At 34.4% G+C, this 20,037-nt stretch overlaps 2 protein-coding genes across 3 annotated transcripts in view; both read right to left on the reverse strand.

The window, feature by feature from the left end:
• The window catches only part of LOC140962658 (chlorophyll a-b binding protein CP29.2, chloroplastic-like), a 1,248-nt gene extending 938 nt beyond the window's left edge, over positions 1-310 (reverse strand). Inside the window, exon 1 of the mRNA XM_073421608.1 lies at positions 3-310. Coding sequence (XP_073277709.1) covers positions 3-284 — 282 coding nt within the window. The 5' untranslated portion in view covers positions 285-310. The remainder of the gene's footprint in view (positions 1-2) is intronic.
• Positions 311-1,398: 1,088 nt separating this feature from the next.
• LOC140962281 (E3 ubiquitin-protein ligase AIRP2-like) lies at positions 1,399-4,230 on the reverse strand. 2 transcript variants are annotated; one of them, XM_073421140.1, is made up of 6 exons: positions 3,975-4,230; positions 3,675-3,879; positions 3,035-3,191; positions 2,738-2,804; positions 2,359-2,593; positions 1,399-1,741 (listed from the first exon to the last, which is right to left on the reverse strand). In XM_073421140.1, the coding sequence occupies exons 2-6, from the start codon at positions 3,743-3,745 to the stop codon at positions 1,531-1,533; spliced, it is 741 nt and encodes a 246-aa protein (XP_073277241.1). In that variant the 5' UTR covers positions 3,746-3,879; positions 3,975-4,230; the 3' UTR covers positions 1,399-1,530. The 2 variants fall into 2 exon arrangements, with proteins under 2 accessions (XP_073277241.1, XP_073277242.1); XM_073421141.1 differs by having other exon boundaries at positions 3,035-3,185; positions 3,675-4,230.
• Positions 4,231-20,037: the final 15,807 nt, after the last annotated feature.

Genomic DNA, 20,037 nt, shown 5'->3' on the forward strand with positions numbered 1-20,037 from the left:
AGGTTCTGGTCAAGCGAGTCCAACTCGAACTGCAGGTACTCAGCGGGCTTGCCCAGACCAAATGGGTCGAAACCATAGTCTCCGATGAGAGAACCGTCGAGATAATCGGGAGCTGTGGCGCCGGGATACCACAACGGCCGGTCAGGAGCGAACTTCTTCGCGGGTTTCTTGGCGGCCGCTTTCTTCTTTTTTCCAAATGAGAACCGTGCCTGAACCCTGACCGACCCGGATCGGGATACGGAGAGGTGAGTGCCGATGAAGGAGGATGCCGCGGCGGCGGCCATTTTGTGAGGAAAGATAGAAATGGAGTTGGAGTTATGGTGGGTGTAGCAAATTGTGGTGGGGAGGATATAGAGCAGGCTATTATTGGGATGGAGAAACGCTGGCCGTTGGATTCGGGGGGTGAATCCATCTCAGGGTTGTGGGAGCCTCGGCCTTATCTGATCCTTATCTGATCGTACACGTAGGATAGCGTTCTGTGGCTGACACGAGTGCTGGAGATTACAAATTAAATATCTTTATGTCAAAAGGAGAGAACTCGTCTATTCCTCGGGGAAATTCGATCCTTTCTATTAAAAGCGTAATTAACTTAATTGAGTAAAATATTAGTAAAAATTTAAAGAATAAGTTTATTGTGAGACGATCTCACGAATATTTATCTGTGAGACGGGTCAATCTTATCGATATTCACAATAAAAAGTAATACTCTTAGCATAAAAAGCAATATTTTTTCATGAATGATCCAAACAAGAGTCCGTCTCAAAAATTACGACCGGTGAGACCGTCTCTCATAAGTTTTTGTCAAATTTAAATTTTGATTAAGATATGTTTTAGTTCGAGTTTAATTCGAAATTCAATATTTTAAAATTGTTTGTTCGAGTTCAGCTCGATATGTCTGAAATTATTTATTAACTATTCTCGTATATTAAAATTCGATAATAAAAGTTGGAAGACTCGAAATGTCAAAAAACTCGAAATATGTATATGTTTAATACATAATCATATTATAATAATAAATTATTAAAGTTCGAGAACAACTTTAACAAAATGAATTTGGCTAATCACATTATGCATTTTATTATCCATTGCTAAATAATCTCGCTAACATTCTTAATGTCATTGTAAAAATTCTCCCAATCGATCAAATATCACAAGCAAAAAATTATAGAGATATAAAGGTTGAATATAATCTACAATTAAAATCTTATACATGAAGCGATAAGAGTTGCATAAACACTTCTATCAAACCACGTACAAAATGAATTTTGTGAGACGAGTCTGAAAAAAAATATTATTTTTCATTATATATATATAGATCGAATCGACTCATTTTACCTTAAACCTAATCATAAGGTTGATACGCAAGTTGAGTTGTTTGCAAATTACAAAATCAAGAAATACTTGCAAACGAACATCATATATATGTATATATACACTACATTAGAAATGTTTGAAATCTTGTTCTTCAAGAAAGAAATAAAAGAAATGTTTGAATCCTATACAAAGAAAGTGGGCACATAGGCTACCAATTCATCGAAAATGAGGATCGTAAGAGACCATCGTGGGATCGGGTACAATCAGAGGCAACTTGTCGATGTACATGAATAATCTCTTCTGATTTTCTCTAGCAATGGCTGATAAATCAACAATGTCACTTCTGCATGTGTAGATCCAAAGCTCCCCGGAATGCACTCTCTTCAGACAATCCCGACAGAATGGGCACGACTGGGATCGAGAACGCCTGTGGACGAAGGAAAATTTCAAGAAACCGAAAACGTGATAAGCAGAAATGAAACCACATAAAAGTTTATGCTATGACAAATGGTGTCTCCCATTCTCCTTTTTTTGTGCGACAGACCTGATCTTTTAGTGTCTCGAGTCTAGTTCATTTGTAAGCAGAGCTTTTATTTCGGGTGTAGGGGACCTAATTTTTGTGGAGGTTAGATTGATTTTAAAGTGTTGTGTTTGCCACCCTCGTATCCAGATCGCTCCGCCCCTTCTACATTCGCTGAAATTCATAAACTCGGACTTATAGGCATGGCAACCAAAACTCCTGCCGTCTAAAAAGAACCTGGTTTTTTACATTGTCCAACCCAGTTACTAGTGCGAGTGAAGAACTCTCCAGGTCATTTAAACTCAATTTCTTGACACCAACTCTTAGGTGCAACCATTGATGAATCCCTCGACAATTTCTATGACCGGCAAAAAGAAACTAAGCGGAAAAATAAATATTCATGAACACTTCGTATGACAAACTTGAGCCGAAACTGTTCTGACATTCATAATACTTTCTAATGTAATAAAACTGCTCATAACAGAAACAATTTATGTAAAATGCGAGTACAATAATGTGCTTACCAGTTATTGTAGCACTTGATACACAAAGAATGACTGCAGCTGGGCAGGACAACCTTGGTTTTCATTTCCATGCAAATGCCACACTCTTCCTCTCTCTCCATTTCGATTTCAGACAGCTTGCCTTTGCTCATTTCATCGCTTCTCCTGTATTTTGTCGCACAAATCTCTCGTTGTTTCCTCTCTTCGACATCAGTTATTCCTCTTTGAAGTTGCAGCAAAGATGGAAATATCACACCTACCAAATTCATACCAGGTATTATACACTTTTCGAGTAGAGTGTCCGATCGTAAGAGCGAGTCCAAAAGGAAAAACGCAACAGCAAATAATTTTCTGGACATGGAAAAGAATGTAATATCGAAGCTTTTAAAGACGCCCTCACCATAAAACTCCCGTAAACTAGCTTTCCGTTCATGAACCGACATGGTTGTCTTACCATCCTCATAGGCCTACAGTTACCAACATTTCATCAATTTTAACACAGCAATAATGCAATTCACATGAATCAGGGGAAAACTCATAAAATTTTGTATACTTTCTTTCGTAAAAGAATTCTAGCTCTCGCTGTCCTCAATATATTAAATCCAGGGGCGAATCCAAGAATTCAGAAACCATACTCCTACCGAAATGCCCCCACATAAATCACCAATTCGTCGAATTTTCTAAGGCCGAAGTGTACCTTGTAAATGAGGATCCTAATCAAACCAAGTGCACCAGCAAGGTGACAATCAGTCCATTGAACAAGGAATAGGAAAACATGGGCACAAGGGCTGTAAGATAGCCTCATCTGCAGGCAGGCACCGTCGTAATCCCCAGGAATATCCGAAGCCCTGTATCTCAAGAATACATAGAATGCATACAAAAAACAGAGCAACTATTTCAAACAACAAATTTGCTAGGAAGTAAATTACAAGCAACTAAACCTTAATCAACCATTGATAATTTGTAAAATTAAAAAGGTGGGAGCTTATGATGAGTACTCAAACGAAGCTATAAAAGAAAAAATCACCATCTTCTGAATCTTAAACCACTGCTTTTCTTTGGAAAACAAACAAATGATGAACACATAAATCCACAAAAAAAAAAGAAAAAAAAACCATGATATCGGGTCCAATCTCATAAAATTGGCTTCAAATTTGGATTTAAAATCAGGAAGCTCACAGTATTTTCTTTAAAAAAAGGGTAATTAAAGTCCGCCTTTATATGATTCTGTTAAGGGAAAAAATCTCAAAACGCAGAAAAAAAAAACAGTCTCCGCATAAAATCACCAAAATAAAAGAGTAATAATACAGCAACAATTCAGGGAATGAAACACATACAGAGTGTTGGCATGTTGAATATCAGCTTCAAGCGATTTGAGAGAATCTTTAAAAGACTTCATCATTACCATCCCCTCTTTGTTCTCTTACTCCCATTCAATACCCACCAAAATATCCACTTTATCTACCTTATAAACCACAAATTCCCCACTTCAAGAACACCCCAGAAAATCCCCCAAGACTCCACTTTTTTCATATAAAAACCCTACGCAGGAAACAAAAGAACAACAAACTCACAAAACCCACCAAGAAAAACCAAAAATCTTCGAATTTTTTTCAATGTTTCGAAAGAGAACAAACTGGAATTTGGTAAAGGAGCAAGCCTTAGAACCGGGGGTTTCTTGGGAAAGAGACTAAAGAGCTCACACAACACAGGCAACGCAACTGCACGCTCATGCTTTTTCGCTTGGACAACACGCTTCCCTTCGATTGTTGCTATTTGTTTGATGAATTTAAGGTCTTTTCTTTTTATTTTTTTAAAATATTTTAATTTTAAAAATTCTTGTTTCAGTTGAGGGAGGAGATTGATGAAGTAATGGCGTTTGGTGGATGCCGAGTGTATCAGCCTTGCTAGTTATCTTTTATTTATGATGATTGACACTATTTTATTTTATTTTATTTAATTTTTAATTAAATAATTTTTTGCAAAGAAGCTTCACATTCCAAGTGTCCAAGAATTAAATATTCTAATCTTTCAAATCTTAAATATTATTATAATCTGCCCAAAAACTCAATAATCTAATCTTAAAATATTTAAATATTAATATATTTGTTGCCCATAGGTAATATTATACAACTTTGGTATTATTGAACCATATCCATTTGCCTTGGGTCCATTTGTATATATAATATGTGTCACTAGACAAATTAATATTTATTTATAGAATTTGTATTTATTTTGATATACCTAACAAAATTAAATTTATTATCTTTAATATACTATCTCATTAACGTAGGGGGCCAAATGAAAAAATTATAATTGTATAATTTATCTATAACCACAATATCTTATCAAGTTTTTAAAATTTGAAATTACTAAATATTAGTTTATCTTTATCTACACTTTTAAATATTTAATTCATTATATATTTGTAATTTATCTATAACTACCTTATTATCTATTTTTTCAATTTTTTTGAGTGAGTAACTATTCTTTTGTCTTTATCTAAACTTTTGAATATTTAATAATCTTATCATCTATATCCGTGAGACGAGATCCATATCTACAGTGAAAAATATACTTTTAACATAAAAAATAATAATTTTCATGATTTGAGTTGTATTAGACATACGTCTAACAAAATTAATTTATGAGACGATTTTACATTAATTTTTGTGAAAATTTGTATATAGATGCATATATAACATGCAAAAGACACGAGTATGTACAAGTGCCTCGGAGTTGGAATAATTATCATTCATTTTTGCATTTCTAAATTAAGAATGATATAAAAAAGTTTAATGATGTTGATAGATGAACAAACATTTTTATAAATTTAAAATATTTTAAAACTTTATAAAATATGTACACTGCTAGTTACTCTAACACCTTCGTGTTTTATATATATATACATACATATATATACACAAGTATAGATAGATACTATGTATGTATATGTCTGTCTAGATACGGAATTATTTAAGGATGTAACAAAGGTTAAACTTAGATTTTAGCTAATATGGGCATTAAATTATATGTATGTATATGTCTATCTAGACATGGAATTATTTTAACGTCGTAGAAGTTAAACCAATTAAGATTTTAGCTAATATAAGCATTACACACACTAAATTTTAGTTGAATATCGAGTCAATATGTATATTAGAACAAAAATATAGATTTAGAAAAACATAAACATATATCGTATTAAAATTTTTGATATTGAAAAATTTATATTGACATCATATCGAGATTTCAATATACCAAAATTTTAGTACGCTATAAAGAATATATGGAATATTTATGATATACCAAGATGTCTCATAATATTCATACCCGAAAAAGCCATAGTTTATGGAACGAAAATGACGGATAGATTTTTGGGAATACAGTTAGTTTTAAAATTTGGTCACTTTGAGTTTTGACCTTCTTTTCTTATTTTGTTTATAATTTCATTATTTAAAAATATTATATTTTTATAATTTATAAATATTATTTTGGTATTTTGAAAATTTTAAAATTATATATCGTTATCATATCGATAATTTCTAAATCGTTATTATATTGTACATAAATTTTCGCCATACTAAAAGTATCACTATTTTCGATATTTTTAGATATGATAACTTCGATATACCGAAAATTTCGATATTTTTCCCACCTTGAGCTAATCTTATATTAACATTGTCATATTTCATCTGTATAGTTTAAACAAATTATTCTATCTTTTTTAATTATAGGGGCAAACGTTTTTCCAAAAAAATAAATTGTACGTATATATTAGATTTTTAAATGAAATTCAACATTTCTTGCTTAATTCTTTGGGATCACCGGAGAATTTCTTATCCTTTTCCAGAATAAATCTATACTATATTATTAAATATGAGCTTGTTACACTAATTATTTTTAAGTTAATGATATCTAAAGGTGGTAGGTACGGTATATCATACCAAAATTTCAGATACCTATATCGTACCGAAAATAACGAAATAAGAAAAATGATACTGTTATCGTATCGACTTTTCGATATATCGAAAAATCGGTATTCTGAAGTTTCGGTATGGTATCGGTAAATACCGTCATACCAAAAGTATATATCAAAAAAATCATTCTCTTGTAATTCCAAGGCCAGTGATCATCAATACCGTTATTGAATATTTCGGTATCGGTACCATATCGTACCAAAAATTTCGGTATACTAAAAATTTCGATAAATTCGGTATTTTTCGGTACGCTAACCTCAGTATACCGAAAATTCGGTATTTTTTCTCACCCCAAAATTGATATGTTCTATGACAAATAAAAAAATACCTCTGTAAATCGTGTCGATTATGATATTCATCCAACAAAATTGACTAATTGAAACATTAGTTTATGTGATTTTAACATAGTAAAACTTATTAAAGAGGTCAAACATCAACAGTAATGTCAAAGCTACAGTGTGTATTAAAATGGCTCTCCAAATCATGGTAACTGTGGTGATTTAAAGCACAGATTTGGATATATTTCTAGGAATACAATAAAATAATTTGATTCAATTTTATAAAATTTAAAAATTTTAAATAAATAATCGCTTAGAAAGTGTATTAATATTTCAAGTCAATATTCCAACTATACTGTAATTTAAGCTACTAAAATATTTAAGTGTGAAAACAACTCAAGATACTAAGTGAATACAATATATAATAGTGCAACATATCTTTTCAAATTAGAAGCTCAACAACACTTAAAGTAAAGGATGACAAAAAGTTGTCAATAGAATTTTGGAAGACTAAGCTTATATGTCTCACTTATTAGGAATTATTTCTTGTTTAATTGGAACGCCTAACATACTCTTTTCTTAACTCGATCTCTTCAAAAACAAGCTTATGATAATTACAATGATTCTCACAATATCATACAGGTCATGTAATCAAAATCATTGAGAATACAATGTCCACAAAATGATCCTTAGTCGATTTAATAGAAATTTGTGCAAAAACAACTTAAGAATAAATCTTGTAAGAGATTATGTGCGAGTTGAGAATACTTGAAGATCAATGTAACATTATTCTCTTTGTTTCCGATGCATCCTCCTTTTATAGGTATTGGTTCCCAAAATTAATAAATATATACGATATTCAGAGAGCCAGAAAATTAGCAGAGAATGCCACACGTCTTTGTCGTATTTCCAAATATAGTAGCAGTTAATGTAAATTCCTTGGACAATAGCTTAAAGGGTTAACCAAAAGATCTTTATTTTGTCATTGCTAACAATTCTTGAAATATATTTGGAGATAGTCTATTGTCTTAAGAGAATGTTGTCAGATCAGTCAATAAACTGATCTAATATGCTCACATAACAAATACTGATAGCTTGATTTTAATCAAGATGTTTCAGAATTCCTATCAGATCGGTTGAGTAAGACGGCTTGGTTTTTCTATAATAGTTTATATGTATCATCTTGTGTCAACGCAGCTGATAAGCATAGGCGACATTCTTGCAGTGATAATCTTGTCAGTTCAGTTTATTGATTCTTGTATTTAATAATTTAACTTAATTCAGTATTAGTTTAGTTTGTGATCATAAAAAATTAGGAAATTTTATCCTAGCAGTTTATCCTTTTTTTGTGATGTAAAAAACAAACTGTTTGATTTATAATAAATATGTAACAAAATCTGAACTGAAAAATTGAACTGTTTACTGATAAGATGCATAGATATTTAAAGACAAATGAAAATGATAAATAAATAAAAATTTATCTCCTATTTTATGATTTTCTGAAAGGTTGATATGAAGAGCGATTGGGTTTTGTGTCCACCACTTTAAGCTGTTGTGATGACCACCACTAATGGAACTTCCACCATGAGGTTTCTTGTGATGAGACGAGGAAGAAGAGGGCTTAGAATGTTCTTTGGGCTTCTTTTCCCCATTTTGGACATCAGCACTGTCTTGTTGGAGAAAATCAGCTACCCCAGATATCTGTTTTCCCAAGCTCTCAATAAATTAAATATGATTTTTGAATCAATAAATCGACTGTTCTTATCACATTGTTTTTGGGTAAATGTCCACATATCAAAGCTATATGATAAGATCAATCTGATCACGAGTTTGAGCTGTTAGTGATCTTGAGATTATGACTTCGATTTCTTCGATTTCTGTCTTATCAGCTTAATCTAAAATATTCCCCCTAAGAACATATATTATTAATCTAAATCAACAAGTCTTAAAATATTTCTAAAGCAAGAAAACTTGTCTCGTGTAGTAGTTTGTTGAATATTTCTGCCACTTGTTGATCTGTTGAGACATGTTCCGTTCTGATATATTTCTTTATGTCATGATCTCTTATGAAATGATATATAATATCAATATGTTTTGTCATCGAGTACAACATGGGATTGTATGTGATTCTATAGCACTTGTGCCGTCCTAGAGGATTGGGGACTTGTCAGCTTGAATACCATAATTTATGTACTGTTGTTAGATTCATAGCAGTTGAGCACAATAATTTTCTGCAGCTAAATATCTTGTTTCAGCTGTTGAGGTAGCAATTTGAGTCTCTTTTTTGCTAAGAAAAAAAAGATATCAATTTGTAACATAAAAACTGACAAGTTCCACTTGTGATTTTTTTTTTTTATTTTACAACATGCATAATCTATATCAGATAACCAACTAAATTGAAAATTGAATCTTTTGGATACCAGAGTCCAGCATGTTGAGTATCCTTAAGATATATATTAGAATATGTTTGGCAACAATGTAATGCGATTGTTTAAGATTTGCCTAGAACCTAGCACATATGCTGTAAAACCCATGATTTTGTATGATCGTGATAATATCTTTGTAATTTAATTGTATTAAGATTATTCAATATTTGGTATCTATCTTATTATTTTATTTAAGATTTGAGGTTTGTAAGTTTATCTAAAGCTGTGTGGATAAATATATCGCGTGCAATATTTTTGGAGCTCGAAATTTAAGATAATATTGTGCATATATTTTGAACATGGGATAAATAAATAAGCCATGATATAAGAAATTCAATAAGGAATTTTTGGATATAAGCAGGTAAATTTTGAGATATAAATTCAAAATTGGAAAGATTATTTCAGATAAAGATCTAAGATTTGAGATCATATTGAGATACCTGGATAAAGATAAAGCAGGAGGATAATATCATCCTAGAATTTCGAAATCTTGGAGTATTTAAATTAGGATTTTCGAAATTATTGAGATAGGAAAAAGTTTACATGATTAAAAAAAATGCGGCATGGAAAAATTTAAAAGTTTGCCTACCAGAATTTTTAGGAAAAATCAAAAGCCTTATTTTTGGGAAAAATTACCAAAATTCAAAATTTACTAAAGGAGATTTTTGGGATTTAAGAGCAAAGATTTAATTGTATGGGAAAATAAAAGATCTACCGAATATTGGAAATTAGACACAAAATTCGAAATTATGCATGCTTAGACAAGAGTGTAATTTCGAAAATATATCCAAGGAATGGATATGCAAATTTTGAAATTATTCAGTATCATGGATAATGAATGATAATTATCCTAGAATTAAAGTTGATTCAAAAGTTTAAACGAGCGGATAATACACGATCAGGATAGCAGCCAATCATATAAATAGGAGAACCATGCCATTCAAAATTCACACCTCAGAATTCATTCAATATCTTCGAATTCTCTCTAGGTCTCCCTAGGAAATTTTCTAGACTTTGCTATCTTAGTGTGCCAAGTATTGAAGTGCTACTGCGATCCAGATTCAGAGTGGAAATTCGAAATTTTTAGTGCATGAAACCCCCAATCTTTTAAATTTTTTTCATCAATATCTAAGGTAAGTAGGCTTGTTTTAAATGTTTAATTTTCGGTTTATGCATTTCGTTTTTTTGAAAATTTGGTCGAGTGCAAATTCTTCTTCTACTCCTTCTGGTTACAGTTGTTGCATGAGTTATGTGTTGGCACTGTGAGGATTCAACTGGATATAGGTGGGAATCCCAATATGCATGATATGTTCATGGCTCTTACACAGTGGGATTATAACCGTTATACGGCTTCTCCTCTTATAGGAGTAAGAATTAGGGACTGATATCAGTACAACTATAGAAAGTATAGGAATCTTAATGCCTGGTTGATACTTTGCATATGGTATGAGTAATGTTATGCATGATATGTGTTTCGAAATTTGCATGTTGTTTTTTTGTGCTCGAACAACCCCCACTTGCTGAGTGACGACCAAATCACTCACCTCTTACTCTCCCCTCCCCAGATAAATCCGAAGAACAGGTTGAGGAAGAGGAATCAGAACAATTTTGGGGTTGGTGATTCTCGAGATCATTAGTGCTTAAGTTTCGAATTTTTTTTTTTTTTACGTTGTAAACCTTTCCGCATTATTATTTATTTTTCAGTTGACAGTGTTATTTTGGAATTTATGAAATAAACTGGTTTCAGTTTATCCTGTGCTTTGAAGTTGGTTGTTTTTCGATTGTATGATTGATGAACAACGCCAGTGTCAACCCTGGGTTCCGGGGCGTGATATTTAAATAGTATCAGAGCCGCCAGGTTCATAATCCGGTTGAGGAAAAACTTTTACCAAAAAAAAAAATTCGATGAAATTTTTTATCGATGCCGATGCTATCCCCTCCGAAACGGCTCAACGAGTTTTTCTCAACTTTGTCGTGAGGTAGGGGTTGAAATCGTAAAATCCCTTTGTTTAGGCCTCCAAAATCGCATTTTTGCCAGTTTAAGAAAGTTTGGTAAACCCTATAATTTTTTGTAAGTAACTCCGAATTTGATTCCGTCAATTGTTTTGAAATCCTCTCGACATATACTTCGAATCTATATGTCTATCTCAAAACTTTCCATTTTTGGTAAATTTTCCAAAAATTTATATTCCCATATATTGACTTTATATGATCTTGATACTTGTCATTCTCTGCCTTGTATGTTATATTATGAGCCTTAACATTCTTTTGTTTCATGAAATGGCTCCATCAACTCCTCTACAACCCCGCACCCGTGCTCAGGCTGCCATACATATGAGGCGGCTCGCCTTGGACTACCAATCCCGCCTGCTTAAGCGACTTAGAGCAAAAGTAAGTGAGAAGAGGCGTGAGATTGAAACCCTAGTCACGAAGAAGGAGGAGATACATGGTTAGCTGAACAAGGAAATCCACCAAGGTGAACTACTAAGAGGAGATAACATGGACTTAAGATATGATATAGATCAGAGTAAGTATCGAGAGGAAAGGTTGCGACAGGGTATAAAGCAATGCCGCTAGGAGTTGGAAGAAGAGAAGCAGCAGAATGCTAGAGACAAGAAAAGGCTGGAAGAAGCCTGGGATTCTATGAATAACCTATCAGGTGTGAGCAACCGCCTAAGCAAGCAAGCGAAGACTCTAAAGAGCTAGAACCAACAGAAAAAGATGGAGCGTCAGCAGTACCAGCAGCATGCCAGCCAGCTGTTGAGCGAAGATGATGCCGAGGTGCAAGGTCTCAAAAATCAGGTGGCACAGCTCACAGAGGAAAGGGCACAGCTTGTGCAACAGATAGCGCAGATGCAAGAGGAACCGTCCGATGATGAGGAACCGGAGGAGGTAGCACCGATAAAGGCAGTAGGAGATGGAGTAGTCGTAGAATAGAGTGTTCTTCCTTTTTGTAGAATTTCCTTTGCATTGTTGCTACGCTTTTATTTCAGTACGACTTTTGTTTCCTTTAGATCGGTCATGTTTTTCCTACTTTTGAGAAATCAATAAAAGTGTTCTATTCGATTCATTGATTTGAATTTATTTCAGCACAACCTATTATATGAATTTTGTCAACTCGTGCAGCAAATTCTTAGAACTTGTAAATTGTAGGAAATGGCCGGCAGAACCCCGAGACAAAACCGCAAACCGCACTATGCTAATACCAATCGTGGTAACGAGGAAGAGAATGGACCCCCGCCAGACGTCAATCTGAACCGAGCCGATCTCAAGGCTATAGCCACTATAGTGGCAACGATGCTACAAGAGTTGATGAAGCCGAACGCCAATTGATCGAGCAAAACTTACACTGTGGAATCCTTAATAAAAATATGTTTTTGTACGCTCAAAAATCAATCGCAAGTGCACGATGTCAAGTAATAGTATAATGTACGTGAGTACGAGTATCGTTCCACTGAAGACTGTATTTGACAATTATTATTTCTAGTTATCAAATCTTTAGCAACGAAAATTTGATTGATTGTTTATTACTACTATGCTCAAATAAATATGCAAATAAAAAAGATTCAGGAATTAAATAATGAGATATAATATCTAGAATGGTTGATTTAAAATTCAATGAGAAGTGAATTTGTTGGGAATTTCAGTTCATCTACCCTCGTCAATTAATTAATTCGTTCGATAGTGATTGTATGCTTCCGACATGATTTTCTATTAAATTGAACACGCATTCTCGAGCTATGCCAAACTAATTCTACTAAGTGAAGTAATTAAATGTATTTAATTATTTATCAAGAGTGAATCGCATATCGATCTATGAAATCCCCTAGTTTTCGACCCTTAGGACTATAACTATCGGTGCATATCCAATTTCATATTTCTATGTAAATTGTAGATCCACGGACTATGCTACTCGTTCCTATCACACGCTATTCTCTCGAACTCATTCGCAATATAAAAACGTTGTTAAAGTTAGCTACGCTCTAACAACACAATGAAAAACAGTAGCACATTCAAGAATAAAGCAACAATCGAAATATAAATTAATTAAATCAAAGTTTGGGGTAGGATCCCCTTAAATCCCAACTAATATTTTAGTTTAGCTACTAGAATTCATGGTATAAATAAAGACAACACAATGTTTAAAGGATAAAAACTAAATCAGAAATACTAGATTTGACGAAAAACACGAAGAACGATGCCCGGAAATCTTCGAATCTTCAATCCGAGCACTTTCTCCAAGCTTTTTTTCTCTTCCTCAAGCTCCTTGGCTGATGAATAATCTCCTATTTTTGTCCAATCTCCCTTCCATATCCTCCCCATTCAGAATTAAGGGAAGAAATCGTCCAAAAAATCTTTCCTAAATTTCAAACGCACCCGGGCGGACATAAGTTTCCGCTCGGGCGGATGGCTTGTGCAGATCTTGAATTTTAATTTCTCTCTGACGCGCCCGAGCGGATGACTCTTGCAAAAAATCCTTTTCTCACGCCTTGGAGGCGCCCGAGTGGATGTGAATGTGCGCCCGGGCGGATGACTTTCGAATTTTTTCTTTTATTTTCAGTTTATTCACCACTCACCTGCATTTTCAACAAACTAAATGCATGAGCAACAAGAAAACATAAATTGTGCTAAAATAACACAAAATGCATGCAATCTACATGATAAATGCAATACAACGAGACATAACACGATATGAAAAACAAGTAAAATCCACTTATATCACCAATCACCCACCTCCTCCACCACCGCCGCCGATTGGGATCAAATTCCATTATGAATCCCTCCATAAGAACAGGTGTCCAACATTCAGAGGGGATGCCGATCCTGAAGTTGTCCAAAGTTGGATAAAGAGAATAGAGACTCGGTTGCGACTGTTGGAAGTTTCTGAGGCACTCAAAGTTGATGTGATTGTGCCTTTCCTAGAAGACAAAGCAGACAACTGATGGGAAGCAGTCTCGCCAACCATGATCGCTACTGGACCATTCACATGTCAAAACTTCCGAGACGCTTTGCTGAAATAGTACTATCCAGCTGAGGTCAGATTACAGAAATTGAGTGAGTTGAAAATTTCACTCAGGCCCCAGATATGTCAGTGGTAGAGTATACATCTCAGTTTAATGTCTTTGGGTCGTATGCTCCGACAATTATGGCAGATGAAGTTTTGAAGTTGCACCGCTTCAAGAAGATATTAAACAGCCAAATCCAGTTGGCTTTAGCAGTCTATCAGCCTGTCAATTTTGCAGATCTTATGCGCACAACTATCCGAGCTGAAACCGACATCCGTAGAAGAGAGGAAGAAAATAAGAACAAGCGCCCTCATATCGGCCAGTCTTCTCAGGGCGGACAGAAGTTCAGAAAGCCGAATCAAGTAGGCGGTTCCTTCAGGGAAATCTTCCACGGCAAAATACCAAGGGCCCAAGCCGTGCCCGACATGCCATTTCAGACACACCGAGGAATGCCAAAGAGCCATTGGCGTGTGCTTTGGATGTGGGAAACCAAGGCACCAAATTTCATAATGTCCTACCGCTGCTAACCAAACAGCTGAGCCCAACAAGAGAATTGGGCCGAATGTGGGATCTAAACCCAACAGGCCAAGGAATAACAAGTCTAATGCCATGATCTTTGCCATGACTCAAGAAGACGTCGATGACGCCAATGAAGTCGTGTCAGGTACTATCTTAATTCAAAAAATGTCTGCTTATGCGTTGTTTGACTGTGGTGCTACACACTATTTTATGTCTAAGAGGTTTGCTAAGAAATTAAGACTTAAGCCCGAGTCACTAACTGAGCCTTTCAGATAGCCACACCTACTAGCAAGGCCATTGAAACTTATGAGATTCACAAGGACTGCGAAGTTAATATCGGTAATCAAACTTTCAGTGCCAACTTGATACAATTAGTTATGGTCGACTTCAACATCATTATAGGGATAGATTGGTTAGCAAGACACAATGCGATAGTAGACCGTAAAGGAAAAAGAGTTAAACTTCGAACCCCAAATCAGAAGGAGATTGTGTATCATGGTAAATCCAAGGAACGGAAGTCACTCTTTTCCGCTTCCCAAGCATGGAAGACCATGAAATCTGGAGAAAATATCTACCTAGCAATGGTCAGCGAAGTTCAGGGAGAAGTTGAACTGAAGCCGGAAGAACTCTTAAGGTCAGTCCCAGACCATGAGGTTGAGTTCAAAATTAATCTGGTTCCTGATATTGCACCAATTTCTAAGGCACCTTACAGAATGACACCAGCTGAACTCAAAGAGATAAAGGAACAACTCCAAGAATTGCTAGACAAAAAGCAAGTTCGACCAAGTGTGTCCCTATGGGAGCTCATGTACTCTTTGTAAAGAAGAAAAATGAGAGTATGAGATTGTGCATCGACTATAGAGAACTGAACAAGATCACAATCAAGAACAAGTATCCTCTCTCGAGGATAGACGACTTGTTTGATCAGTTTAAGGTAGCCACAAACTGGATCTAAGAACGAGCTACCACCAAGTGAAGGCCAGGACCGAAGATATTCCCAAGACAGCTTTTTGGACAAGGTATGAGCATTATGAATTCACAGTGATGCCTTTTGGACTGACGAATGCGTCGGCAGCTTTCATGGACCTAATGAACAGAGTACTCAAACCATTCCTGGTTCGATTCATAGTGGTATTTATCGAAGACATCCTCGTCTATTCTCCCAACGATAAAGATCACGAAGAACACCTCCGCCTTGCACAATAAACCTTGAGAGAGAAGGAGCTCTATGCTAAGTTTAAGAAATGTGAATTCTGGCTGAAGAGTATATCCTTTTTAGGACATGTGATCTTTGAAGCAGGAGTATCAGTGAATCTCAAGAAAATGGAGGCAATTACCGATTGGCCGAGACCTAAGAACGCCACAGACATCAGGAGCTTTCTTGGATTGACATGTTATTTTCCCTTTTTGATGTTTGAAAAAAATTATGACAAAATACTGAATTCATTAATTTTCAACAATAAGTATAACTGAACTGACCAACCGACTAACTAGATCGGCATTGACTATCTTCCAAACTGACTGGTAGATTTCTTTCGTGGCTCAGAAGATGATATAGGCTGACTAGAACTAGTTGACATTCGTCTCTTCCCATTTTTTTCAACATAAGATGGTGGCTTTAGGTAGGTGAGAATGATGGCTAACTGAGACCTAATACATAAATCTTTTCATTTTAATTAGCCTGAACGTCCTCTATCTTGGTGCAAAGTTGGAAGTTATTGGCTTGAATTTGCCAACCAAAGTGAGTAGTCATTGCTGACTGTGCCTTTTTTATATGTTCCAATCGACTAAATATATCAATCATACTTCTGGATAGTTCGGACACCTCTTTGAGCATATTGTCTTTGAACGATTCTAAAGCTTATCTAGTATTCAGATTGCTTCTTTTAAGAATTATGATAAAAGAGGAGATAACAGTTAGGCTAGAGCTGATCTGATCCAAAACTGTTCCATCAGTTAGGTCCAGATAAGGTGAGGATGGCTCTAGTGGAGGCATATCTTTGGAGGAGGGACCAGCTAATTCAAGAGCTAGACTGGTAGAAGGTCCTGCTTGATCATTTAGTAAGATTTTTGAAGCATCTGGTTCTTCTATAGTCTGACAGATGAGTTTATCTGACACTGGATCGTTGTGCTCAGTCATTGCCACTTCAACTATCTCTTGAACAAGCCCTCGAATAAAAACATTTTTGCTGATTCTAACAACAAAATATCCTCATATGAGGTGACGTCTTTAGTGGGGTTACTTGCAAAAACTTTCTTATTTGGTAAAGAAGAAAGAAGTGTGCTGAGAAACAAATTATCCTCATCATCTTCAATTTGTTGTTGTACAATGACTTGCCCAATTTCGTCAACATTTGATAAAGTAATGTTACTCATAGATTGGGAAAGAGAAATGATTGATCGGTTGACCAGTTGGGTTCTTTTGGACTCAGTATCAGTTGGCTTCTTAGATGAAACTTGATATGAAGATCCACTCACTTCTTGCTTCTTGGTATCCACTGGTTCAAATTATTCTCCTAGAATTTGACTTTCATCTGTAGAGATACCAGATCCATATCTAGTTGATTGATCATAGCTATATCATCAAATGTGGTTGGGCAGGATGGATCATAGTTAGATCTTTATTCGGCACAAACTGTAGTCAGCTTTTGAATTTTGATAAGATCCATAAGATAATCTCGTCGTTGAAGAGCTTCTGTTATGACTACAGTCTTGACTTGATGCAGAACTAATTTCTTTAATTCTATAAATCTTTTTATTACGCCCTTTTCTTCAGTTTGGATGCAAGGAAGACTGTCTTGAATTGCACCCACTCATCAAAGAATTTAATTTTTTTTCAGCAAATTCATTGACCTCATCCATCAATAGTTCTATCCGAATCTGAACAACTGATGTAGATTCTGAGATGGTAATTTCAGCCATCTTAGCTTTTCCTTTCCCTGAAGTTGTGGTGAAAGTAGAAGCCAGTCCTGACCTAGTAGATTGAGTGGAATCTCAAATTATTACTCCCGTCGTTGGTCTAGAAAGAGGAAGATCCAATGACATATTGATTTTTCTAGGAGGAGCAACCACAACTAGCAGTTTTAGTTTTTCGGCTGGCAGATCAGAACCCTCTGCAACTTATATTTGAGATAAAGGAATGTCCTTGATTGGTGTAGACACTAGCATGGTTTTAGTTGTTCTACCTTTTCTAAAGAGGGGAAGGGGTTGTTACCTCAAAGTCACTGGATTGTAATTAGTTTCCTCTTTGTTTTGGTCAAGTTACCTTGCTTCCCTTTTTATCAGCTAGTTTCTTTTTCAGTAACTGGATCCTTGCCAATATCTTTCTTGATGACTATCATCCCAGTAGCAGTAATATTCAAAGTATAATACAAAACAAAATAAAAATCATTAAAATGCATAAATAATTGATTTTTGTCAAAAAAATACAAATTGTAATTTAAATACTAACAGATGTAAAGAATAACTATGAGTGAATTGAGTAAAAAGCAGTGCATGAGCCAAATAAACAAATTATAAGATTATAGAATCTCGGAGATAAAAAAACCAAATCAATTAAAAATAATACACAAACAGACAAAAAACACATTCAATAAAAAATATATATATATAATTGATTTGAGCTAACTTACCTGAGTAGAGCAAATTAACGAAGGAAGAAAGATTTTTTAAAGAAACATGAATGTTTTTTCGCTAAGAAAAAGGATCAAGAGCACAAAAAATTGACCAGGATTTCAAATTTTTAACAAAAATGGAAAATCTACTGAAAAATCAAAAAAATAATATATGTTGAAAAATTATTTAAAAATGTGTTAAATATTTGTGTTGAAAATGTGAATGTTGAATGTTGAAAATTAGGTAAAATTAGGTGTTGAATATTGAAAATTAGTGTGTGATGATGTAGGTAATGATGTATTTTATTTTTGGATTATTTGTAAAAATTTTCTATAAATAGATCTCTCATTTGTGAAGAAAATCACAATTGAGTTGAGAGAAAAATATTATAAAGTGTGTAGTGTGATAATTTTGAGAGTTTGAGATTTTTACTTTTTTACCGTAAATTTTTACTTTTTCACAACACGTTATCAGCACGAAGCTCTAAAAGTCCTCCATATTTTTCCAAGCTCCGAACAGAAGAAAAAGGTAACAAAAGTAATAATATTTATTTTACTGTTATTTATTTATTGTTTATATATGTAATATATAATATAATGTTATTGTTAGAAATAATAAAAATAATTTTTTCAAAAACTTGTTATAAATCCTGGGAGGATGTTAAGACGACATCCCACACTCCCGGTAAGGGATACGACAAGTATAAAAGCCTATAAGGTTTTTTAAACAAAATAACTTATGACACCTAATTATAATAATGTGATATGATATACATAATTATTTAAATATGACTAATATTATATACACCATATTATTACCATAAAATTATACAAATACATACATTTATTTTCTTATACACCAACGGTAATAAACGGTAACAAAACGGCTAGTTTTTGCTCTATAAATACAATCTCACAAATACATTCAATCACTCCAACTTTCTCTTCTTCTCTAAAAATTATTCTTCATCAAATTTTCGAAGAAAAAAAGAAGATGGCTTTCACGAGGTTATTTTTAATTATTTTGGTTATCATACTCACCAGTCTTGTATTTATCGGAGAATATCCTCCTCGTGTGTTTTCTTTATTTTTACGAATACTTGTACTTGTTGTTTATCCATTACTTTGTATTGCAATATTCATTAACTAATAAAATGCATCGTAATTTTTAGTACCACCATGGCAAACTTGGCAAAGCTCGAATTCATCGCTCTTGATATTACTGGGAAAAACTATATGCCATGGACTCTTGATGTAGAAATGCATCTTGAGTCATTGGGTCTAAGCGAGACCATTAAAGAAAATGGTATATCTTCATCACAAGAAAAAGCAAAAGCTATAATATTTTTACGACGACACCTTGATGAAGGTTTAAAATGTGAATATCTCATCGAAAAAGATCCCATGGCTCTGTGGAAAGGATTAAAAGAGAGATTTGAACATATAAGGGAAGTTATACTTCCGACCGCCCGTGATGAATGGAATATGTTAAGATTCCAAGACTTTAAAAAAGTCAGTGATTACAATTCAGCGATGTATAGAATAATCTCGCAGTTAAAATTTTGTGGACATGAGGTTACAGAATCGGAAATGCTTGAAAAAACATTTTCCACGTTTCACGCATCAAATATAACACTACAGCAACAATATAGAGTGCGTGGATTTGCGAGATATTCTGAACTCATCGCCTGTCTTCTTGTGGCGGAAAAGAACAACGAGCTATTAATGAGAAATCATCAGTCCCGACCCACTGGATCAACAGCATTTCCAGAAGTAAATGCTGTAAGCAAAAATGAATTTAAACCTGGAAAACAAAATCAAAGTTACAGACAAGATTTTGGTCGAGGACAAAATCGAGGTCGTGGTCGTGGTCGTGG

The sequence above is a fragment of the Primulina huaijiensis genome, chromosome 17, assembly GCF_012295235.1.
Source record: "Primulina huaijiensis isolate GDHJ02 chromosome 17, ASM1229523v2, whole genome shotgun sequence".
NCBI lineage: Eukaryota > Viridiplantae > Streptophyta > Magnoliopsida > Lamiales > Gesneriaceae > Primulina > Primulina huaijiensis.